This window comes from Macaca fascicularis, chromosome 15 (assembly GCF_037993035.2).
Source record: "Macaca fascicularis isolate 582-1 chromosome 15, T2T-MFA8v1.1".
Taxonomy (NCBI): domain Eukaryota; kingdom Metazoa; phylum Chordata; class Mammalia; order Primates; family Cercopithecidae; genus Macaca; species Macaca fascicularis.
Genome location: NC_088389.1, coordinates 103,497,273 through 103,523,476, shown reverse-complemented (window position 1 = coordinate 103,523,476; position 26,204 = coordinate 103,497,273). Strand labels below are relative to the sequence as shown.

Here is a 26,204-nt window from a genome sequence, read left to right as displayed (position 1 = left end):
TTTTGTATAATTCTGTTCCAATATAATGAGTCTGTTCACAATTGGGAATCAATAAAACACCATTTACGAGGAAGTGAAGATAATCTAAGTTTAGACATAAGCAAGCTAAAAAAACAGATTTTTGAGGCCTCTCAAGCACACTTAACTGCTTTACCCGGTGCTGAAGTTTTAGACAGTATCTCTAAGGGGTTATCTAATCTCAACCCCATTCAATGGGTAAAATCTTTGGGAGGATCCACTATCATTAATTTTGTTCTGTGTATAATTTGTGCCATTGGTTTATTGTTCATGTGTAAAACTGGAAAATATTCTTCAATCCAATCATAATCAGTGCCAAGCTATGATTGCTATGGTTCATTTAAATCAGAGAAAAGGGGGAGATGTAGGGAGACCCCTTGAAACTATTGCTATGGAATAAAAGATGAAACACTCCTGATTATTGTAAATACAAAATTGCATGCAGCATTGTGTAAAGACAATGCCAGGTTGGACTGCCAGTATGAGCCAACAGCACATGGTGTCTTTCCCGTTGCAGAGAACCTATGAATGGATGTGCAGTCAGGGAGGTTTCACATCACCAAGATTCCTATCCCAGAAAAGCAGATGTTCATAGCTCTGGGAATGGAATGCGACCCTTGTGGAGAGCCTATAAATGGACACATGCAGGGGGGCGCTTATCGATATGGATAAGATAGGGCTATGAATGCCCTCATCTTGCCACGGCTCTGCTAGGCCTCTTTAGGGTTAAGGTATACTCCCTTCTGAGAATTTCTGGTCTAACCAGTTGTCTAGCTTCACATCCTGTTTCTATGGATTGTTTGTAACCAGCTCTTGCTGCAACTGTTACTGCTGATTAATATCTTGCTAATCATAGGTTATGGAAAGACTGTGTTTCCGTTTTAAGGCTCTGTTAGAAATTACTGATGCACACACTATATTGTAAATTCTTACCTCTGTATACTGTACTTCTGCATACAGATGTTATGTTAAACAATTACTTCATCCACATGTGACCATCTCACCTCATAATCAAATGACCCTAAATCCCTCACTAACCTTCCCCCGCCCTCACTAAACTTAATAAATGTTGGTATATCCAGTGCATTGTTGGCACTGTGGGACCAGAAGGTGGTGACCCCCTTGGACCCAGCTTTCACTATCTCATGTGTGTCTATTATTTCTTGACCTGCCGATCTGTCTGGGAACAAAGAGAGAGCCCTGCTGCATTGCAGGCTGCTGGCCAGATCCCGCAATACTGAAGGCTGGCCACAGTGGCTCATGCCTGTAATCCTAATACTTTGGGAGGCCAAAAAGAGATCACTTGAGCCCAAGAGTTTGAGAGCAGCCTGGGTAAGTTAGCAAGACCTCACTTCTACACAAAAATGAAAAATTAGCCAGCCATGGTGGTGTGCACCTGTAGTCCCCACTACTCAGGAGACTGAGGAGGAAGGATCACTTCAGCCTGGGAAGTTGGAGCTGTAGTGAGCCAAGAACATACCACTGCCCTCAAGCCTGGGCCACAGAGCCAGACCAGGTCTCAAAAAAAATAAAATAAAATAAAATAAAAAATAAAAATAAAAAAATACCATTTCCCTATATTTCTATGGTCAAATAAATTGCTATTTCTTAATTAAACCAATTTGAGTGTTTTATTACTTACAGTGGGGACACAGTCCTACTAATATAAAGAGTTTTAAAGTTAGGACTGAGGAAAAAGTTGGAAAAAGTTTTCACTAAAGTTCTTAGGTATCACCTTTCCATGGGGAACTCAAAGCATATTATTAATTTTGGCAACTAGAAGTTGGCTTTACTCTAGTATTTTAAAAATTAAAGAGGTTTTTCAAAAAAGAAAGTTTAATGGATTAGAAAGAGCTTCTGGCAATCAGTGGTGGAAAGCCCAGAGGACTCTCTTGGGATCTTCTCGCCATATCCTTCCATGTATGAAAATAGTCAACATGGGCAGGAGAGCATCTGCATTTGTGTGTGCTGTTTGTATATGACTATACGGGGGATTTCTTCATTTTCTGTGCATTTTCAAGGTCACTTTTAAAAATCACTACTGCCAAGTTTACACACCCACATTTTCATTTCTCTTTTTTCCCTCCCAACAGAAAGTAACCAAATCCCCTGAATGTGATGCCTGAGAAGGGCTAAAAAGGTGGAAGGTAAGGATTGTGGAATGACTTGCTCGTGGCAATAATGCCACTCACCATCCAATGGAGAAAAAGCCAAAAAAAAAGAAAAAGAAAAAGAAAAATTACAAATGTAAACATATCTCCAACCTGCTCGTGCAGCTGCCATTTTCTTGTTTCGCATTTTGTTCTCCAAAGCTTGCTACACAATAAAATATAAGGGAAAAAAATTAGATTTCTCAGTGTTTTCCACTACTTGACATTAATAAAGGTAATATTTCTATGAAATAAATTGTATCTTACCATTTTCATCTTCTTTTTTAGATCCAGATTTGCTGCCTTCTGGCCCTTGGCAGTAGCATTGAGATAATAGATGGTCAAACTAAATTAAAAAGAAAAAAAATACAATTTAGGGTATATTTCAGTTCCCCAAGATACTTCTTAAATTTACATTAAGTAAATTATGAAATATCAGCATGGGAATGAACATTAAGCTGTTTTCTACTCTAAATCTCTTGTCTTACAGATAAAAGCTGAGGTTCAGAGAGGTAAAGAGACACTCTCAGGATGACACAGGGATGAAGCTGGGGTGAAGTTGGCAAGTTGGGGCCCACGGCTCCTGATCCACAGCCTGCTCTGTCTGCTATTTCACACTGCCTAATATTAGCTTTTTCCTGGAAATGTATTAACACCAGTTTAAATCGTAATTGAAAGTAGCATTTTAAATGGATGGCAATGACATTCCAGAGAATGGAAAACCTACTGCAGCTTAGGGAATATGTCGAACAAAAAGGAAAACGACTTTCTGCCTTAAATTTCGTCCTTTGGCCTTTGCAGCTAAGAATATAATCCTCATAGGCATAGATAATGAACATGGAATTTTTTTCGGTAGAATGTATTGTTTGCATTTCTTTCTCCCTCAAAAAGAAAATGTTGTATAAAGGAATATTCTTGGATTTTAAATGACATTTACATTCTAGAAAGGGCAAATTCTAGCCAGACAATTCTGTTAAAAATAAATATGCTTATCTTCACTTAAGGCAAAACGAACAAACAAACAAAGAAAAAATGCAGTAAAAAAGGTAACTTATATCACTCTTTGCTGCAAATAACTGGATATTGAACACATTTCCTTTACTCCCAAAAATGAAAGACAATATCCTTTATGAGCCATCTGGTGCTAGCAACACAATTATTGATATGGTTTGGCAGAGTTTGTTTGTCTCTTACATGAGGGATGGGAGTTTAACTAAAATTACGTACATAAATGCATGCAGGGCAATATCTGGCATGAAATAGGTACTCAATAAAAGTGTGTGTGTGTGTGTGTGTGTGTGTGTGTGTGTGTGTGTGGTGTATTATAAGGATTTTCTCAGAAAAGTTCCTGGATTCAGAGGATGAACTCAAAGATTTCACAAGTCCTTTCAAGTTCTGGAATTCTCTATTTATCCACCATGATTTTCTGCCTTGTAATGCCCATTAAATAAGTATTCCTCGCAAATCTTTTTCTAGTCTCCAAAGGAATGAAACTGCCTGCAGAGAACTAACCTGAATTCTGCTTACATACCCAAAAGCCATCCAGGTTGATATAATAAAATCCATTGGGGGAAATTCAAAATACTAGTACAGTTCTCTAATTAAAGGTAATAAAAAGCTAAGCCAATTGTATGGGCCTCATAAAGTAGAAGAGGAGATCTCAGAATTTGAAAAAAATCTAATCGGTAATAAGCTAAAATCTGGGTTTTAAATCAGAACCTCAGAGCCACAATCAACCTTTCAGTATACCTATTTGACACGTGCATAGGGCCAGCTTTCCTCCAGGCTGTCCAGATCAAAGCAAACTAGGTCCTGCAGGCTGCAGATGACTGCCAGACTGCTTTGTACGGCCCATGAATTAAGAATGGTTTTTTCGGTTTTTTTAATGGTTATATGAGTAATTACTTAATTAATATCCTCAATTTTGCCTCTTGGCCTAATTTGCCTCTGGCCCTCTAATTAGGAAAAGTGTGATGACCCTGGGTCTATACCATCTCAGACAAGTGGCTTTCAGCCCATCTGAAATTCCCACTGATTCTGATCCCTGTTTGGTGCTGCAAGTGAGTGTAGGAAATTAGCGTGAAGGAGAAGACACGAGTTTAAATTCCCCTTATTAGTCACTTGACTTGGGGCAGAACTTCAATGTGTTATTGACAGTATGATTAATGAAGCCAACTTCTCAAGGCTGTTATGGGAATTAAACGAGTCAGTGTGTAAATAGTACCTGAAACAAAGGCAGTGTTAATTCCTTTTAAACACTCTTAGCACCGATTGCTAGATCTTTGGATTAAGGCATTTGAACAATGTCACTCCTTCACTTAAAAATAAACATGTCTCTTAATAAATTAAGAATATGGTAACAAAATCTGATGTTTACATTGTGTGTGTGTGTGTTTTAAACAACACCTCACTCATACCACTAAAAGGCCTTGACTCTCAAAGGCCACAGGATACTGATTAACATGCTCTCAGAAGCCACTGTATCATGGACATGTAGAGAAAGAAAATCGTTTCAAAGACCATCTGGTGAAACATGCTGCATTCAGTAGGTCATTTTCTAATGCATCTGTGCCAGAGATTTACTATCAGATTCTTAATAGCACTCCATTATCAAGGTTATGTAATATATAATGGTAATCTGATTTACTGTTTAATTATCCCCACAGGTTATTAGCTCTCCCTCACAGAAAGCCTCTTGGTATAAAGAAGTGAGCACTGGATTTACTGTCAAAGGATCTGCTTTAGGTCCTTCTGTGACCATTTTACTCTCTCTCTTGCCTAGAGAAAATCGCTTTCCTTCTTTAAATCAAGTTCTTAGGTTATAAAATTGAAGAAGATAAACCTGCCCTCACTACTTTATGTGGCTTGTGATCATGACAATAACTGGGTCAGAATCCCTGTTCATTTACTGCAAACCACTGGGAGTTTTCTCCCTGAGATTTCCTCGTTTTACCTTTATTTAAATGAACCAAATCCTTTGCATCAACTTTGTTCTTAACGTGTTCCTGGGGTTGTTTAATATTTACCCCCTGACTGAGTGGTGGCAGCTCCAGGCATTCTATGTAGGAGGCACTCAGGGACTGAAAGGAAGAGATGGACGCTGCTTTTGGCTCTTCCACAGCAAGTCTATACTTTTACTTAGAATGTAAATTTATCTGTGGTGGCCAAGAGTCAGAAGCCAATGAAAGTTATATGAAAACAAAAGTCATCTGACAAGTTCCCCTTTGGAAATCACTTCTGACTTTGAAGGCATAGACTACAGAAACTTCCCAAGATGCTCTGGTCCTCTGATTCTATTATCGTGAACATACTGTTATTGATGGCCCTCTAACAACAAGGACAGGGAAATTTTTAAGACCCTTTAAGCCCTTGACCCTAAAATATAGTTTATAGGGCCCCCAAGGGGAATATTAACTTAGAGGCTCATTATTTCTGTATATTCACAGCCATCTGCTTTATGGAACAAGAGGTGGAGGTCGGGCTGTTGGGGGAAGCTCAACGTACCGATTAGATTTAGCATTTAGCATTTATGTTTTCCTTGCTTTAGCTGTTTACGGATAATTATTGTGGTTACTTGGGAACAAATCTTATAATCCTGGGGAAGCAAAGACAGATGCAGATGGCTGTGAATTACATCCAATAGGATCAGAATATGGCTCATGAATTTTAGCCTCTCACCACCATGTAATCAGTGTTGCATTTGGATAGGTTACAGCACAACCCTTAGGGAGAGTGAAAGAGCTGAAAAAGCTGAAATGTAAAAGCAGCCAGGAAGAACATCACAAAGGCTCTTTCTATGAGGAGGGAAAGCACATACACCATCACCAAAATGACAGCAATGACCAGCCCAGGGTTCGAAAGCTGTCTCAAGATCTTCGCCATCCAGCTTGGGAAATCATGCTCCAGCGTCTCTCCAATGACTTCAAACATTCTATTTTTGCCACTGGGGGAATTAAAAAGGGGGAGAGAAGTTTATCAAGAAGGTATGGAAAAACCATGGTTAAAGCAAGAAAACTGGAAATCTTTCTCAATTACTGCTTAGGTCCTCTTTCAGGTTAGGAATCTGATGTTTAGCTACAACTGCTGACACTTTGACCTCATGTAGTCAATATATGGGTAAGATACGATAAATATGATCCCAATATAAACATATAGTCAAAGTAGTTAGGGGAAAAAAAAAGATAAGACCATCTATCCTCCCTTCTCCAACATCTCAGGTCATAGCTGATGAATGTGGTTAGAGTGGGGGATTCAAATTTTATGAAATTATCCCTACCCACATTTCATCTTTTTGGGAGAAGATTTTTTTAAAACTGTATTTCTAAGATTTTGATTGAAATACATTTTGTAAATAGCTTATAAGTCTGCCTCTCAGTCAGCTGCTCTTGTAGGAGAACACTCTCTTTGAGCTAAGTAAACAGTGTACTCAATTTTTAATTAGCCTTGGAAATGAGAACAAGGAATAGCCCAGTGGAATAAAATCCACATATAATCCAATATCTCTTTCCATGCAATAGCTTCCATCTTATTTTCCACCAGACTTCCTTCATCAGATATGTTAATAGGTAAGGTAACCACACCGAATCATGGGTTCTTTCCCTCTCAGTTTCTTCTCCTGGACAGGCCCTAATGAATACCAGCTTAGCTCCACTGCGCAGATCCATGAAGGCAAGTATCAGCTCCTATAAACTAGAAAAACGAGAACAGGATGTCTTGACTTACTAAGGAAGAGCTAGAATTGTACCATAATATTCATGATATTCTTTACACCATTGTTTTCTCTGTATATGCATACTGATTTTACTATGAAAAGATGTAATTTTCAAAAGAGATTTGGGTTGGGTTTCACCAAATTGTACGCATCATCAGAATAAATGTTGGTGCAACATTTAATACAATGTTTAGTTTTGCTTTTGTATTTTAATCTTTAAGCACTTTCAACTACTAAATAACAACGACACACAAGTCCCAGATTATGGTTTTTTTCTCCTGGTCTAACCAATACTATCTTCCAGCAGACAGAGCGACTCCAAGTACTTTGCCAGTAGTCATTGCACTACAGAGGTACAAGGTTTGCTTCACAAATTAAAGATCTACACACTAATTTTCAACACTTATGATACATAAGAGGGAATGAAGCTTACAAGCAATATAAGATTATAACTCCCTATTCCAACAAGTTTTATTTTTCACCATTCCATTCTAATTGTTCATACCCCTCAACAGCCCCAGCCAGATGGAATACAGGATAAGCAGATAAATTAAAAGTACCAAAAAAGATAAGACCATCTATCCTCCCTTCTCCAGCATCTCAGGTCATAGCTGATGAATGAGGTTAGAGTGGGGGATTCAAATTTTATGAAATTATCCCTACCCACAAAGGCCTTCTCAGCATTTAGTGTGACCCAAAGCAAAGTTACTAGGTCCCTGGGGATTCTTGTGTACCTTTTTCAGGTCAGGCTTTTTACCAAAGAAAGGAGTCCAGATATCTTAATTACATACAAATTATGGAAGCATCTACAAATCCCTGGCAATGTCTTCTCCTGCCAGGTTAGCCAAAGTGTGCTATTACACAATATTCTCAGAATTATTTTTCCAGTTGTCTTTGTCTATCCATAGTCCTGCTGTAGGCATAGCACCACTCTAGATTAGAACAGCTTATGAAGAGGTCTTTTTTCCCAGCTGGGTGGTAAGTGCCACAGGACCAGAATCAATGCTTAGTGCATGGACTTACCCCTGCGTCTCCTCTAGTGCTTAGTGCACAATAAGCAGTCATTATTCATTCATTCATTCAAATTATTGACCAGCACTTTACTGTGTCTAGACCCACAGAGATGGAAATGCTCTATCCCCAATCTCTAGAAGTCAGCTAAACTACTAAGAAAAATAGATGCATAAAGTATGATTGCAAATGAGCAATATAATAGCAGCGTCACAATATAATTTTAACTTTTAATACTAAAAACCTGCACCTAGTATACTGATAGCAACACAAGGCAGCCAAATGCCTAGACAGATAGGGGCAGGTACCTGGTGAAATGCCACCTCCAAGCCAAAGACAGTTTAAAGCCTGAAAGCCAAACTCCAAGTTAAATCCTCAGACCGGATTGAGAACTTGTCTTCCTGTTTGGTGCACTTTCCTCTGATTCAACCCCACCCTTCACCTATTTTACATATACCTACCCTTTCCTAATTGGTTTTCTACACTGTCATGTCTACCTTTGAGTGATGTCTTCACTTTAACCTTTTTTGCACACTCACAAACCAATCAGCACACACTGTCCATCTTGTGCCTAGAAAGACCACAGACTCAGTTGGTTGGTAGAGGGTAGAGACAGCCTGACTTTAGGGAAGAGACAACCTGATTTTGGGGAAGAGGACCTGCCCTTCCTGGCCCCTCTCCAGCTCCCCTCTCTGCTGAAAGCCAGTTTCATTACTCAATAAAATTATCCGTCTTCACCATCGTTCAATAATCCATGTGACCTCATTCTTCTTGGACGCTGGACAAGAGCTCGGGGCCCACTGAATGTGGGTACCCAGGAAAGGTTGTCACACTGGCCCTTTGCCTTCTATGGTGGAGGGCAGCTGCCCCACGTGATGAGGCAAGGAGCCAACTGAGCTGCTAACACACTGCCATCCATCAGGCTGAGGATGGTGGGACTCAGGAAGCATTGTAACACTGCCTCTGGGACTTCGGGGTCATAGGCACCCTCACTTGGGCACCGTTGCATTCTCCTCAAGGTGACACACCTGGTCTGGCCACAGGCCCCACATGGAGCTTGCTCCTGTGTCAGTGCCCGGTGTGTCTGGCCAGATCCCGCACTCGCTTGCCCACATGCTTCCTCCCACAAGGGGTTTAGCACAGCAGGGCGAGTAGACAGGGCGCCCTCTGTGAGTCCAGCGAAGGGGCTGAGAAACATCCTGTGTCAGTACAAGCTCAGTTATGAAAAATTATGTGTAAAAGGCAAACCAGAATATAAAATGCTAAAACATTGTTATTTCAGGTTTTCGAGATTACGGACCACGCTTCTTTTCATGTAAAAATATTTCTACAATGTTTAGGTTTTCTAGCATAAACACATATTATCTTTGCAGTAAGATGAAAATACATGAAAAAATAAAATTGTCATAATGTAAGCAGGGATGTGTATAAAAACCTAGAGAACTATAAATTGTTCAGAATTATTGACATAGATGGGAGAAAACATCAAATGTCAGGAAATGCTATAGAACAATTAGAATTGCCTTCATCTGGACATCAAATAAATAGTTTTTAAATTGTCAACTATTTAAGACAAATCCACTTACTAGCCTATTGGAATAGTTTCTTGGAAAATTTACCCTCTCTAGCCAGGTCTTACAAAACCAGACAAACTAGAATATCTCATCACATTGCTTTACTGAATGGATAAATGCACTATAGCCATCTTACCTGAAAACTTCCCTACACTGGAAAGCAACTAGCCATCACTGTGTTACCTCCAGTAACTTGGTTCAAATTTATATTTCCTAAATTGCTGTTTGCCCAAGATCCAGATAGAGTCAGACAACCTTCGCTAGGAAGGTTAAGCAAATCACCTAAAACTCAGGTTTCATAAAGATGACATGCTATGAGGTACCCACTAATACAAGCATTCTCACCTCATTTCTACAGCAGGACAATCCTTTCAAACTTTTAAGTCCAGACAAATAAACAATGTAAACATCCTTTGGCTCCAAAGTGAGGAAACTGACATGAAAAAAAAAATCTAAATAGCATAGAGATACCCCTTCCCAGTTGTGTGAATAATTTGCAATTAACTAAAGCCTTTGAATGGCATTGTACTCCGAGATTGGTTAGGGATTTATTGAGACAAATGTCTCCATCAAGACTGTAATTTCATATTTAGTCTCCAGATGTCACTGTCTGCATTATTTATTTCAGTCCACTTGGAAACACACACACACCCACCCACACACACAATGGAATTAACAGAGCTTCTCAACATCAGTTTGATGAGTAGATAGAGCTCCAGCTAGTTTAACTCAATCAGCTGGCTTAACATTTTCTTGTTTTCCGGCAAAGCAATAACTCAGACTACTGTTAGAGTGAAAATGTCTCTTATATACTTAGTCTGTCGGCAATGAACCTTTTGACTTTAATTAAATAACTTAGATCTGACAACATAAAGGGGGAATTATATGTGGTCATTACAGCATCATGTATATCATTCACATGGCTTTTTACAGTCTCATTTCCTTCACTGAAAAGGAGAAACAGTTCAAGTGCATGTTGGCCAGTGACTCAACACGCAGAGATTTTTGGGAGAACTTCTGGTAGATTCATTTCTAAGCCCCTTTAGGGAAAGAAACCTCATCCTCCAGATGCCAGGGACTTAGTTTTCTGATATGTGTCATAGGGAGAAGAGAGCTCTGTCATAGAGAACTGTAGAAATGTATATCTCTAAATATACAAGGAGCCGTTGTGACTCTTGATTCCTGACTTGAATGATAATTGGGAGAGAATATATATGTGGAACAGCCTTAATTTTTTTCACTAGCATGTGGCAAATTGGATAATAAATTGGCGCTCTTTATGCTCATTAGTATTTAGTAATAATTCTCTTTCCTAGGTAAAATGTGGGGTATTCTCTCTCTCTCTCTCTCTCTCTCCCTCTAAGGTAGTGATGCACAAGAGAAGTAGTGAGAGCTGACCATGTCTGGATGTGACGGCCCAGAGTCAGGTAAACTCACACCCAGACCAGTGTCATCAGACCTTGCTCTTAGCTATTCCCTAAGGTGGAAACAGCTCAGATTCACCATACATATTTTACCCAGGCAGAGCCTGGAAAAGTATAAAGTATTTTCTCTTTTATGATTCCCAAATGAGGAAGTAGATAGAACTTGCCAAAGAATCTCCACGTCACCTATTGAACCTGAATACCCAAAGGATCTCATTTCTTTTTTTTTTTCCTTTTTTTTCTCCTTCCTTCCTTCCTTCCTTCCTTCCTTCCTTCCTTCCTTCCTTCCTTCCTTTCCTTCCTTTCTTTCTTTCTTTTTTTTTTTTTTTGACAGAATTTTGCTCTTGTCCCCCAGGCTGGAGTGCAGTGGTGCCATCTCAGCTCACTGCAACCTCCGCCTCCTGGGCTCAAGCGATTCTCCTGCCTCAGCCTCTCAAGTAGCTGGGATTACAGGCACCCACCATCTCGCCTGGCTAATTTATATATTTTTGTTAGAGATGGGGTTTCACCGTGTTGGCCAGGCTTGTCTCGAACTCCTGACCTCAGGTGATGCACCTGCCTCAGCCTCCCGAAGTGCTGGGATTATAGGCGTGAGCCACTGCGCCCAGCCGGGATCTCATTTCCACCAACCAAAAATGCCATTGTTTGGGGAAAAAAAAAATAGCTTATACAATGAATGGCCATTCCCACCTCCATCCCTGAAAGAACATCATGCCTGAGTCAAATTTCAAAAAGAGACCTGAAGGGACCACAATCAAAAGATGGTGGGAGGGACACGATCATGTACAAGACAGGCATGGTGGACAGGAAGAGGATGAGCAGTAGCATGCCCAGGTAGAAGTTATTCGATCTGGAAGCTTTGAAGACCCTGGCCTCAGGAACATTGCAGCACATAACGGCCCAGCACTGGAAGTACATGGATGTGTGGAGTCGAAGGATATTGATGCCTGGGAGGCTGGGAGCAAAGAAGGAGCCCATCCTAGAAAGAAAACAGAACTCTGCTCAGTTTTGAGTCTTTACTGCATAGCAAAGTCACACTGCTCCTGTTTATTTGACATCAGGCTTCTTTTCCAAAGGCAGAAAATACACTGCTACTTTCAACCACACAAACCCTTTTCATAAATAAACTGCACTTATCTATTTCCAACTTCTAAACACATTTTGCCACTTTCCCCATTATTGTAGGAATTGCATATCATAATTATTTCATAGAAAGAATGTTGTTAATTAACTAAACCTACTGTCATTAGTGAATTTAAACTACAACAGGGTAAACAATATTTACAATTGTTTTACTTCTTTCTTCTAATTCTAAAATAAACTTTCCCCAACACTTATACCATTGACTAATATATTTATAAATATAACTTGTTAAAAATAATTAACCCTTAAAGTCACTTCTTCTACTCAAATAAACTGTACATTTGAATTAATCACTTTTGTAATGAATAATTAGTTTTTGCTTAATGACAGGAGGTCAAGGTTGCAGTAGGCCATGACTTTACAACTGAAAAAAATTTTTGCTTAATGAAAGAAAAAAATTAAAATAAATTTTCTCTTTCTGATGTTGATCATTTTCTCTTTGTAGGTGATATGGTGTTTTAAAGCCAATTGCAATGATGTATTTATGCCTCCTAAAATAGGGTTTTATTGAAAATGTATAACTAGATTATAGGTTTTTGAGATGAAAATTCCACACATTTATTTAAATTTAGTTTATCTGTTTACTTTCTTTCTGTAGCTTGTCTTGGGAATTCTCTGCTTTGTGCATCTGAATTTTTATAAGTATTTTAAAATACTACTTTTAGGTAGGAACCACTTTGGTGTGGTCACTTTTACTTGATGGCTTAGTTGATTACTTCAACAAAATAAGTTTCACTCTTCTTGGATGAGAAAATTCATTAGCACCATAAATCAATACAAATAGCATTGTTATCTCAAAATCAGAAGAAGATACATGTGCACTTATTTTAAAAATGTAAGGGGAGCCCTGTCTTTTAAACTGTTCTATCTATAATGAAACCCACAACATTTCTAACTAGGTTTAGCATTTTGTTCTCCCTGAATAGCTGTTTAGCCAATCCAATGTAAATTTGGTTCATTATAGAGACATTTTGAATTTAAATGAAGAAATTAGTTTCCGCTATAATTGAACTTTTGCCAACCCGGTTAACTCATTTCTTTGAAAAGTGGAATATTGTCACAATTTGGGCTGTCTTGTTGACAAGATTTCAAGCAATAGATCTGAATGATATTTTACCATAATGAATTGAACAAAGACTTTGTAGGAAGTTAAACTATTTTTTTCTAATGGGAGGATAGATTTTAAAACAATACAGTATACTTTTGTTACAGGACAGCAAGAGAGAGGGAACGCCAAAAAAGTGAGCAAGTAAGCAAGTGATAGTCCCAGCTAATGGGTTAGAATTGCAAAGCACCGGATTATATCCCCCAATACCAATACTTGTTGATGTAATACACTTTGAGTCTTTCTAAAAATCAGGTGGCGACATCACTTGTTTTGGCCAATAAAGTATGAAAAGAAATTAGGCCCTTACTGCTGGGTAGAAGCTTTAAAAGCCCTGTGTGGTTTTTCCTTCTCTTCGTTCTCTGCTAGTGTGATAGCAATGTTTCAGATGGATCCTATTCCATCAGTCCGGGTCTCTAAAGCAAAGGTAAGTTAAGAAGAGCAAAGCTCTTCTTCCACCCCACATTGAACATGTTCTTTTTATGAGCTGCTAAGATTCTGAGGTTGTTTCATTGCTGCATAACCTAATCAATTCTAAAACATAATTTTGCACATAATTCAAAATCGAGACTTGCCTAAAACCACATATATTTGTACCTATATACATGCACATTGTTCATAGGTATATGCTTATTATTTGTGCATGCATCTATAAATAAATTTCAAAATTTCAAAATAAATATCACAAAGACATTTTGAACAAATAACTCAAGAGCCATAACCTAGAAAAATAAGTCTTGGCATAATAATATCTGAATCTTAATGCTCATCCTATCTTTGCTCATGAATCACTAATCAGCTCGGCCCACTAAGTCCCTTACCCAGGCTTGATCCCGTCATCTGTCAGTAAAAATCATTTAATACTTTAGCATTATAAAATGCTTTTCTTCCAGGAAGATCAAAGAAAATGAAAGCTTCTTTTATTTAACTCTCCTTATTACTTCAGTGACATGTACATGTCAGGTAAATTATTCACATCCGATCAACTGAGAAGGTGAGAAGAAAAAGGTGATAAACCTGGCCAGAGGGTACCCAATGAAGCAGTGTTGGAGCAATGTCCAAAACTCATTTTCTCTCTCACTGTATGTTCTGTGCCATTTCTCAATATCCTGCTATGATCAAGATATTATGTGCTTTCATCATTTAAAAATATTACCACAGAAACCATCACATGTATTTCAAACTGTAAGTGTGTAAATAAAGGTTACTGAGCATTCAACCAAATCATAGCAAAATGGATTTTATCTATAAATGTTGATGTTAATAACATCTGCATAAGTAACCTCCACTACTCAGCAATTCCTAAAGCAGTAATTCAATGTCTCCAGTCACAGTCCAATGGAATTGAATATAAAATCCCTGTACCTTTTTAATTGTTTCTGTAGAAAATGGTTAAGCTCCGGCATTATATCCTCATGCTTCACAAAATAATGGAACAATTGTGTGTGAGGACCTTTGTGCAGAGTAAGCCTACTAATTTTACATTACACCTGCCCCACACCTCCCTCTACATGACATCCCCCTCCCTCATCACCTTCCTAGGGTTAGGAAAAGAGTATTTGTGCCAAGCATTGACGTGAAGGTGAATAATAGAATAATGGTCAGTTTGCTTCTGGAACTTTGGAAAGTGTGTGAATATCTCTGTATACTCAAAAAATGCAATCCCATTCTAATATTCTCTTCAAACTAGCCAGAAGCAAGCCTGACCACTGTCTGAAGAATTAATAGACAGAAAATGACAGTGCAGAGATTCTGATAATGGATCTGCCCATGAGAGAACTGGAAAAACATGTTAGATATTTAAGAATTTCAATACGAACAGTAGTGGACAAAAATAGTTGCAAAATCACAAGTGAAACCAATCAAGACAGCCATTATAACAGGTTTTCTGACAATAAAAACAAATTTCTAGGCCAATTTGTTGTCTTAACTCTGAAAGAACACAATCGACACGCAGCATATGTCTGTGTGAATGGTAACCACGAGGCTGAGGGATTTATGACACTTTGTGTAAACGCCACTGATAGAACAGTGGCTTCTCCTTACTCCCATAGCCATATAGCCATTTTCTGCCATGACAGCCAATTGAACTCCAGGAAATGAAAACTCAGAACCCACAGAAGCTGCTCCCTTTACTTCCATGTCAGTAGACATTCCTCGGGCCACCTCAACTTTCCTCCCTGCTTGGAAAATGAAAGATACATTTCCTTCCTTAGTGAGTCTGGACATGTGAGTCATACTTGGAAACTTTGGAAAGGGGATAAAAATTAGATTTTTAAACCTACCAGGCAAAGGAGGAAACGATATTTGTATAACATCTTTTCCATATTGATTTACCTAGTCAGGCACAGGAATTTAACAGTCTCCATGGCAAGATGATGGCACCCTTGAGGGCGGTCTTCGTGTGACAGAAGCAAGAGAGTTTTAGCATTTGCAGACGGGTCCAGTGTCTGTCAGCACCCAAAGGTTTAATAATTCAGGACAGCTCTATTTGTACAATATATGAAACTTGTTCAAAAACTGAGTCTATACTTGTACTTGTGAATAGGACAATAGTATGGTTGGTAGCATAATATTGTCTTAGGCACATATACCCAGGATAAAGTAGCCTTATTGTAACTGCTTATAGGCTGGAAATCTGAAGTGACAGATTTTCAAGACACGTGGTCCGTGATTCAGCTCTTAAACTCAAAAATGATTTCTACTGTATTGACTCATCTTAACCTGTCAAGTTTATAGTGAGAATGCTTTTATTTGATAAAAGATATGACAACCCTTCACACATCAAAAAAAAAAAAAAAATAGTAATTCTGATGTTCCAGTGGCCCGATTAAACAAGTTACAAAACGAAGATCATATTTTACCTTGACTTTCCTAATACATGCGTTTCACCTCTATAAACTATTGGATTTGATAAGGTATTATTTTTAAAAGTAGCTATAAGTTACATTTTAAATATATTTGGTAGTGACAAAAAAATAAACTCGGTCTCTCAGAAAGGCCTTATGTTAATTTATTTTGTATTTAACATGTGGTAATGTAATTATTAATGTTTTAATATTAGATCCTGGTGTCACAAAATATAAAAATATAGTCATCAAATAAATCTGCCAACCAGAACACAGACTCCCATTACTTGATGAAGGAGTGCCTTGCAAAACAGAAAGACACCTTTGATGACTGACATTTAAGATACGAAAAAAACAAAAGGAAACTATGTACAGGCATTCACTTCGCGAAAGTAAATATGGAGTTAGACACCGATTGTGTTCTCCTCTAACACCAGGATTCAATGCTTTATGCCAAAATAACCTGGGAGGCTTTTCTGTAAGTGATAAGCTGTCCAACAGCTGGCCTACCAGATCATGCCTTGGTTGAAGATCAGAGCGAGGACGTTGCCACTGATGTCGAATTCGGTGTATGAAGGCTAGAGGAGACACAATGTTCATTGGGTTAGCATCTCACATGGTCAAAACTGAAAGGCAAGTGGTTCTGTGTAGGCATGGCTAGTGTTTCAGCTACTTCCCTTCAGCAACAATAGCAGAATAATCACTAGGATAAGTAACCAGAGATAAATAAAACAAAGAAAGCACCTTCTTATTTTTTTTAAACATAGTGAGACTCATTTTTAAAGGCTGTCATTCAATGCTTTGAAAGTGTAGCAGGACAGGCTCTCCTATACACTGCTGGTAAAAGGAAAAACTGTAGCAAACTTTGAGAAAAACAATTTGACAATGCATATTAAAAGCTTTAAAAATCTTATTCTTTTTGACTCTGTAAGAAAACTTCTAGAATCTGTCTTAATAAAATTATCTGATGTGATGATAAACTTTAACAGGCAATGATTAAACCATGTAAGTGTTGAACATTAGTCATGTATATACAGTATATTTATACTATGATATATTGCAACAAATTACAATCATTTTGAAAGAATATTTACATACATGAGCAAAAACTGTGCACTAATGTTAAACAAAAAATATAAAGTCACACATTAATCAACTATATGAAACGACACACCAAGACTGGAAAAGAATCAGCAAGATAATCATACCTTATATGTGGGTGATGGACTATAGTTTTCCTTTTCTTTTTTAAGTTTTGCATATTAAAACTTTTTTCAACAAAATTGTGAATTAACTGTAACATAAAATAAATATAGCAAAAAATATATATAACAAAAGCTTAAGAAGTTATTCAGTTGAATGTCCAGTCTCCATGTCTTGGATAATAACCTTCATGCTCAGGGCAGCAACACTAGGCTGTTTTTTGTGCAGAGGAGCCACAAAAAGCAATAGGATGGAGGTGGGAAACTGTGATAGGGTGGCCCACCCAAAGGTTTCCTGGTGATGCATTAGGCATCCTAACAAGAGGTTCTAACAATGGAGTTAATGCTAACTAGCAAGGGCAATAAAACTGGCTTTTATTTAATTTGGGATAGAGAATCAGAGGAGACTGACCAATTGGTCATAAGGGAATAAGAGAGCAGCAAATATGAAATGAGAGGGCCAAGAAGACCATGAAAAAGAGACCAAGACACTCGCAGGTTCCTAGCCCTGCTCAGATTCTGTTATCTCCAGGTGTGCTTCAGACCACACATATCCCCGTAACAACTCTCTCCACAACATACACACACACACACACACACACACACACACACAAAGATGACTCAAGAGAGCCTCTGTTCCTCCCAAACCCAAGATCTCAAAAATATATTTGTAAGAAGATATAATTGGTTCCTGATTTGGAACTCCAACAAAACCATTCCCAACTTTCAAATGCTTGGCCTCAAGAGTCTCATGAATCCAGGCCTCAACTTCATCACTTTCCTAAAAGGCAGTATTACTCTCCTATTTGACTGATATAGTGACAATCTGCCTTGTAACAGATTCAGGGAAAGAACAGCAAGTATGGCATAATAGGAATGGTTAACCCTCAAGGTAAAATCATAGGATGATACATAATGAAATAACAAAGAGTCCTGTGTATTAAACAGAACAAAGATGACCTGGATAACTGCAGTATCATTCTAGATACTGTCGAAGGACAGCTGCAAAGTGTTTTGCTAGTTTGCAGATTTTCTAGAAGGGCAATGTTCACAAGAGACAAAAAGGTTTGGTTGACTATTTTTGTTCTGAAATCAGCAATGAAAAAAAAAATGTGACCTTCGTGGAGAAAAATGAATTGTTTCTTATCTGGAGAACATTAACTCTGAGTCTTTTTCCTTCTGGGGGAGTGCCCTGCTCTGGATGATCTTCAGTACTTTTCCCCTGGAGCCCTGTGTGATCACAGAACACATCTGAAAAATGCTCATTTGGGTGGCCTGTGCCCACCTGTGGCCTTGGAACAGCCTTTCTCTATGTCAGTTTAAAAATCAAATCTTAAACCTTTGCCTCCTTAGAATGATGTCATGAGGTAGCCCACCAAACTACTGAACGTGGAAAAAAGCTCAATGTTTTAAATGTCTATTTTCTTCACTCTCTCACGAGCACATAAACCTCCAGAAGGTCATTGGAGATGAAATATTTTATAACTAGTTGACTAGAAAAGCATAAAGGACATCCTAGGGTCCCTAGCTTTCTGCCGTGTTTGCAGCAGAGACAGCTGGAGGAACAACCTCCTTGATCTATAAATTGGTCTGATGCAGAGAAAGGACATAGGGTGGCCATACTGGAACAAGTGGATTTGTAGAATAGACATTTGACTGGGATTCAAACCTGAATTTTAGACGTCACTCTACCATTTCTTAGCTAGGTGAGCTGGGCACATCACTTATCTCATTAGGCTTAGTTTCCTGACACATAAATCAATAAAAATGAACTAGACCAAGGGTCAGCATACTAAGGCCCATGTGCCAAATCTAGACTGCCACCTGTTCTAACAAATAAATTTTTGTTAGAATACAGCTATATTCATTCATTTAAATATTATCTATGACTAGTACTAAAACAACAGAGTTTAGCAATTATAATAGAGACACTATGGCTTGCAAAAGCTAAAATACTTACTATCTAACCCTTTACAGCGAAAGTTTGCCAACCTCTGAACTAGTTCATTTCTAAGATCCCTTTCTAGTCTAAAAATATGTTACTGGTTGAAAATCAGACCCAGTTGTGAAAGAATTGCTTCTCTGTAAACACCTTAGAAATGCAATTTAACTTATGCAATAAACACAGAAGCTCTCATTTTAAAACTAAAACATATGAGAAGGCAAAAAACTACACATATGTAGTATAAAAGTCAGTGCCCATTGTTTTAGAGGCAGGCTTTTTTAAACATTAGGTTATATTACATTTTTAATTTTTAAAGCAATACTTTAATAAATATAAATCAATTTGCAATATATTTTGTCTGTCTCTAAAATAGAAAAAACTCAAAGGTAAAAGATGGTTAGGGAAAAAGAAAAAAACAGATTCTCTTGAACTTTGAGATCATAAAATCATTTGAATGAGATAAGTGTAATAAATTCACTAATGACTGCTCATTCCTGGTAAGATTGTTGGGGGCCAGCACCAGAAAAGCCCATGTGGATTTGGGCTAAAGTCTATCATAGTCGACAGATTGGAAATGATGTTGTTTAATTTTTGGACCTTTGCTTGTGATGTGCTAGGTCAGTCACCCACCTAGAGGGAAGACATGTGGTGCTCACTGGACAAAGAAAAAGCCTGGGACTATCCCTTCTCTCTCTGCAAGTTTCATTATTTGAGGCAGATTGCCAACCTGTGGATAACATGAAATGCAATTCAGGATCTCACAGAGAATTAATTCTGTCTTGGCATGAGTTGCCTGACCTTCTCCACATAAATCCCATTTCTCACAGCTGGAATCACTCTGCTTGGAGCTGCAAGCTGGTCTGGGCTGTGGCTCCAGAGCAGTGGCTCTTGAGTGTGGTCCTCAGACGAGAGTCAGCAGCATTACCTGGGAACTTATTAGAAAAGCACATTCTTGGGCCTTGCCCCAGATCTACTGAATCAGAAATGCTGTTTTCACAGGTCCTCAGGGGATTTTGACGTATGCTCAAATTTCAGAAGCACTGATCTAGGACAAACTCTAGCCTTGTCTGCTAGGATGATTGAACACTTGAGGCTTTGTACTTCAACCCTAGTTGAGAGTAGGAGCCTGTTAACTGCAGACAGATCCTGTCCACGTATTCAAGGAACACTTAAAACGCAGTCTGCATTGCTCCTGTTCCCATGTTCTCAACCCCTTATGGGATGCTGATGATTTCTTCCTGACTCTTTATCATGCTACCTTCCCAAACTGATGTATAATATCTCCACGTTCCCAGCTACAGAACCATTGATCTTCTAATTCTGTATCCCAGTTCATTTCCTAACTCCATTCTACCACAGGTAGCTGCCTAAGCCTAGGAACACTTTGAGTTCTAAAAGCCATAGGTTTAGTGCATTAATGATTCAAGTTTTGGCAGAATTTTTAAAATTTCTAGAGTCAAGCATTACAGTGTACATTCAACATGATGGAAATTTGGTTGATGGGTTTGAAGGAGATGAGACTCGAATTTCAGGCCTATCTCTACCACTAACCAGCAATGTGTCTTTGAGCAATTATTTAACATCCTCTAAACCTCCGTTTACTGTAAAGTAGGAACAATAATACCACCTCACAGCATTGCTGGTGTGATCACATGGAATAATATATGTGAAGTATTTTGTAGAGTTTCCGATACATAGCTGTAAATAAGCAGTACATTGCTTATTGTATATGTACGATCACATGGAATAATATATGCAAAGTACATTGTAGAGTTTCTGATACATTGCAGTAAATAAGCAGTACATTGAGATGTAACATAATACAATGTAATATGATTGGGAATCCACTCAGGTAGTCAGTCAATTATATGCCTCTTATTTATGGATAATCTTGAGCACCCTTCATCAGACTTTAAAGCAGTCTCCCATTGCTGTTCCGCTCTCACAAGTGAGCAGTGATCACCTGAAAAATGCAACTGTGAACACCATGCTGAGTTGATTGAGCATCCCCTTACCCCATCATGCCCTGAATCTAATTCTATTTCTTCCTGAATATTCTTTACTTGCTTTGTTGGTAAATAGTAAGAATGGTGTCAACAAAAACTGAAGTAAAGATAAAGATATTCTGCATTGAACTGTTATAGAAAACCCAGAGTTTACAAGAGGCCACACTTTGTATTAAATTAGAGCAGTTAAAATCCTTCCTAGGGACAAACTATTCTACTCCCCATGAACTCTTCTGAAACACTGAGAACTGTGCTCAGAGAAGCCTTGGGAGATATTAACTTACATTACATTAACTTACATTGGGGTAGCAATCTGCTCCAAGCCAGAAATGTTCCCACCTTAGTTAATCTCCATAGGTTTGTTGTGATAACACTATGACCATAAATTTATGTCTTGAAAAATATTCACAATCCCTTTTACCCCAACTTACTCAGATAGAGCCAGTATATAATTCAGTACATTTAACATAACATTTTTGTCCAGAAGTGTACTTCATTGTCCTTATTATTCTCTGGCTACATAAACTTAGGAACCTCATTTCAATTCACAGATGCAGTTTTTCACATGTTAAATACAAGCATTACAATTGCTTGTGTCAAAATCCACCTAACTTTAGCATTCTATAGATCTCTGAATCTAATGCTGAAATCTGCAGAGTTTCTACAGAGGCTGTTGTAATAAAAATGAATAGACTTTTTTAAAGCCCTCTTCTGTGACTGAGCAATTCAACTCAGAGAAATTTATCATAAGAAAATAATTTATGCATCCACTATGATTTATCTATGAAGATACTTATTTACAGATATAATGAAATGTCATCACACTTATTATCATAAGAATAATTAGACAGTTCAACTTAAAGCAAATTAAAACTAATTAGATTAATTACACTACACCCACATACAGAATATTATACAACCATTTAAAAGGTATGTGACAAAACAACAGTTAATAGTATTGGGAAATGATCACTGTTAGGTAAAAAAAATAAAAGCAGGTAATCAGTCTACTATCTATCTGTTTAAACACATACATATATACATATACAAATGTATATATGTGTATATTTATAAAAATCTATGTTACTATATATAAATATGTAGTGCTTGTTATCTAATACTATTTGATTCAACAATCCAAATAATCTCATTAGTGGCAGAGATTACATATGATTTTTATTTTCATATTAGCTTCGTTATATTTTCCAAATTTTCTACAATAAACTGGCATTATTTTTGTAATTCAGAAGCAAAAATGCTCTTTGTGTGTGTGTACATGTGCGTGCATGTGTGTATCAGAAAGGATCATGTTTTTATATTTTATTTCTGACAGAATTCTCAAGTATCTCCTCTGCCCATCTCAGGTTGTCCTTCCCTTCATGACAGGTACTTTCTGAAACCATATTGTTGATTAGCAGGTCTAGGAGAATAACAGAGAAACATTCTTATCAGCCTTTTCTGCTCTAAAACAGCCTCATTTTAGTTTTTTAAATTTATACCTGGATTGTCCATACTGTCTAGCTCTGGGACCCTGTCTTATACTTGTCCCTCCACCAGGAACTCTTCCTTTCATCTCTTGAAATCCAGATCATCCTTTAAGACTTAGTTCAAATGTCTCCTCCTCCGTGTCTGCATTTCTACTGATGCACACCTGTCTCTCTCTCTCTCACACACACACACACACACACACACTTTCTCTTCCAAAGGGCCATATAATTGATTTCTCTATTGATATTGGGAGTTTGCAAGAGAAAAGAGTGGTGAAGAGTATGAGGAACTGGAGAATGAATATCCCAACTGCAGATGGTGGTGGTTTCTCAACTCTAGCCAATTTCTCCCTAGTGGGAATACAGACTTAATTTTGCCAGCCTTTCAAGAAAAACAAGAAATCCATGTGTTTTTATGTAAAAACTCTCATTTTAAAGTATTAGCTCATAAAAAATGAAACAAAAACAAACACCACCACTGGGCATACCACACAAAAATAACCATTAGCTGAATCCACCCTGCAGGCCACATTTGCAACCTCTACGTAAGTCTACATCTTCTACATCTCTGTATTCCTTTACCACCTAGCACAGAGTTTGTTCATAATGGCTTGCACCTAGTAGGCCCTCACCCATGTAAGCTATCCATTTGGTAAGTCAATGACAATGGGATCTACATCAAAGATTCATCATCCATCATTAATGTTTTAACACTTGTTTTGATTCTGACAGAGCTTTTTTGAGCCTTCCAAAGGTAACGTGGGAGAAAATTCCTTCTCTGTGACCTAAAACGGGAACTTGTCTTTTTTCCTGTACTTTGTACTAACCCAGGAACACTGTCAGCAGTCAATAAATAATAAATTATAGTCATTTAATTACAGCTTTTATGCATCCAGGTCATGTAATATTGACTTCCTATTTGCAGTCAGGTTTTCTGCCACTTAAGAAGAAAGCAGCCAAGGGATAAAAGGTAAGCACAAGCCAAGCAATAGTCTAAGGAAGAAATGGCAATTTTTATGTCTGCCTCAGAGGAGCTGAATCAGGCAAGGAAAATAGAAATGAAACCAAGCCAGCTGAATATCTCATAGCAAAGAATGGGAAAGCAACACAAGAGCATCCTGTATCTATAGCCATTACCTCACTGTCATTCACCGAAGAGCATTACCTAACTGCTTTTGGCCAGTCCGAGGAGGCACTTTCAATGAGGGTGATGGAGATGACCTCATAAAAGGTACCATCTCAAAGTCAGACAGCCAGACAGACCTAGCCTGAAATCTTGAAAACAGTCCTAACTGTAGGACTTATCCAGAGACTAGAGGGCAGGATATAAAAGAGATAGAAGATCAGCTATAAAGGATATTCCCTCACTGGTGAGGAGAGAAGCATTACTGGCTCAATAACTCAAAAACATTACACTGAGACTCCATGGGCACATGCTTCGAAGGAGGCAGAGTTCTGGCAATAGACAGTGCTGCCTTGATGGTGCAAAAATGAGGAGGTCCAACATTCAAACAGCCAGTCAAGACATGATGCCTGCTACGTGACTCGCACAGTTCACATAACAGAGGTCAGGGCCTCTGTTTTCATAGAGTATCCATTCTAACAAAGGGAGATAGACCATGAGTACATTTTACAAGAGTAATGTCAAATAGATGCACATCTTATGAAGAAAACAGAACAGTGTGTTAATATTAACAGTGCCTGATTAGCTACGTTAGAATAGGTGGTCAGAGAAGAGCTCTAAGGAGGTAACATAATAGCTGAGTCTTTAATGACAGGAAGAAACCAGCCATTCCTAGTTCTAGGGCAACAGCACCCCTTGCGGGAGAAACAGCAATTACAAATGCAAGGACCGTCTTGCGTTTGAGCCTAAAAAGCAGCCCATGTTTGTGAACTTTACAAAGCGAGAGCAAAAGTGGTAGCAAATGACTTGAGAAAGAAAGAAAAGAAGCAGATCATCCAGAGTACTGAAGGCCTAGAAAGGGATTTGGAAATCATTCTAAGTACTTGAGAAGTCACTGGAAGATTTTAAGCAAATGAGTACTACCAACCCCCCAGGTCATATTTTCCGGGATGACTGAAGCCAGTTTGACTGCAAAGGAGTACAGTGGAAACCAGGCGACGTGCTAGTCACTGAGTGATGACTGTGCTGTTGCCCTCAGACTTTGTTGGGGGACCTGCGGTTGAGCATAGAGGGAAAGCTGGTGATGGAGTCAGTACCAGTGTGGTTCTGAGAAACCCGAGCCGTTGTTTCAGGAAAAGAAGCCGTCCCTTCCAGAATTCAGCTCCACCACTGGCCAGATGCATGACAGCAAACTAGGCCTTCCTTGAGCTTTCTGCAGTCTCTTGCGTGTGTCTCTGTCAAGCTCTTATTAGACTGTGAACTTTGTGAAGCAAGTACCATATTTATCAAATCCTTTTATCCCCCCCATCTACTGCAGAGTGACTGGCACACGATAGTATCCAGGAGTTTAGTAGAATTCAAAGGCATAATAGAATATGCAGTTGATATTAGCCACCTTTCCCTGCTTCTAGAAATGCTAGTAATTTTATAGGGAGAAGGTGGGCTACAGGGCCAAGATTTACTGAGTTCAACATTTCAACTAACAAGTTGAAGTCCATTGCTTTTGCTATTTTGTGCTAATTTTACTAGAATATTGTAAACCATGATACTCAAGTCTGACCTTCTCTGCATTATAAATGTACTCATTGGTCGTCATTTATTGGCACCTAAAAAGGTGATCCCATCCACTAAACTCTGTGATGCCTTTCTCCTATATAGTGTGTGTAAATGATGAATTACAAAGGAAAAACGTTACAAGAGCAAAATTAACATCATACTTACATATCCGTACTCCAAGTCCCAGCACCAGCAATAATTGCAAAACCTCACAAAACATGCCCTTAGAAAGTCCCCGATGAGGATTGTGACGTAGGTGGTCAGAACATCAGAGACTGTCAGCCGCACAAACTCCTGTTGAGATATTATCTCTATTAAAACACACAGCTCTGTCTTCAAATGGTCCTAGTGTTGGTATTAAATCTGTCATGTTTCTAAAGAAGCATTGGCTTGAAGACTGCAATTAATGGCAAAAGAAGAAAACAACTAGTCATATCAAGTAAATAAAAAATATTTCACCCCGACTTTATTACTTTAAAAATAATTATTTCCCATTTACTAAATCAACAGTTTTCTTCTTACTGAGAAATGTTATGAGCATAATACAAGAACCAAAACCAGGAAAATATTGGCCACACAGCAGTTTAAAATTTTATGTGGTGAATAGCACTATTTACAGACTTGAAAGACAAATGTGGAAAAAGTGCTTGCAACATATATGATAGAGGGTGAGTATTGCTAACACATTAAAAGCTTTTACAAATCAGTATGAATATAGGTGGGCAATCCAATAAAGAAATAAAGAAACCAGCAAAAGTCACAAATTAAAAATTCACAGAAGAATATATGCAAACAGTCCATTAAAACTGAAAAATACCTAAACCCCACATAATAAAAATGCAAATGAAAGCAATGAGTTGTTGCCTCACAGAGTGATAAATACAAAATCCATGCTTCTT

The 26,204-nt window shown here is 38.2% G+C and overlaps 1 protein-coding gene across 1 annotated transcript in view; it reads right to left on the bottom strand.

Annotated features, from left to right (window-relative positions):
- Positions 1–26,204, bottom strand: part of TMC1 (transmembrane channel like 1) — a 180,290-nt gene that overhangs the window by 5,048 nt on the left and 149,038 nt on the right. The window contains exons 17-22 of the mRNA XM_065530686.2: positions 25,471–25,599; positions 16,496–16,563; positions 11,628–11,867; positions 5,986–6,111; positions 2,436–2,514; positions 2,283–2,334 (exon numbers count right to left, since the gene is read on the bottom strand). Coding sequence (XP_065386758.1) covers positions 2,283–2,334; positions 2,436–2,514; positions 5,986–6,111; positions 11,628–11,867; positions 16,496–16,563; positions 25,471–25,599 — 694 coding nt within the window. The remainder of the gene's footprint in view (positions 1–2,282; positions 2,335–2,435; positions 2,515–5,985; positions 6,112–11,627; positions 11,868–16,495; positions 16,564–25,470; positions 25,600–26,204) is intronic.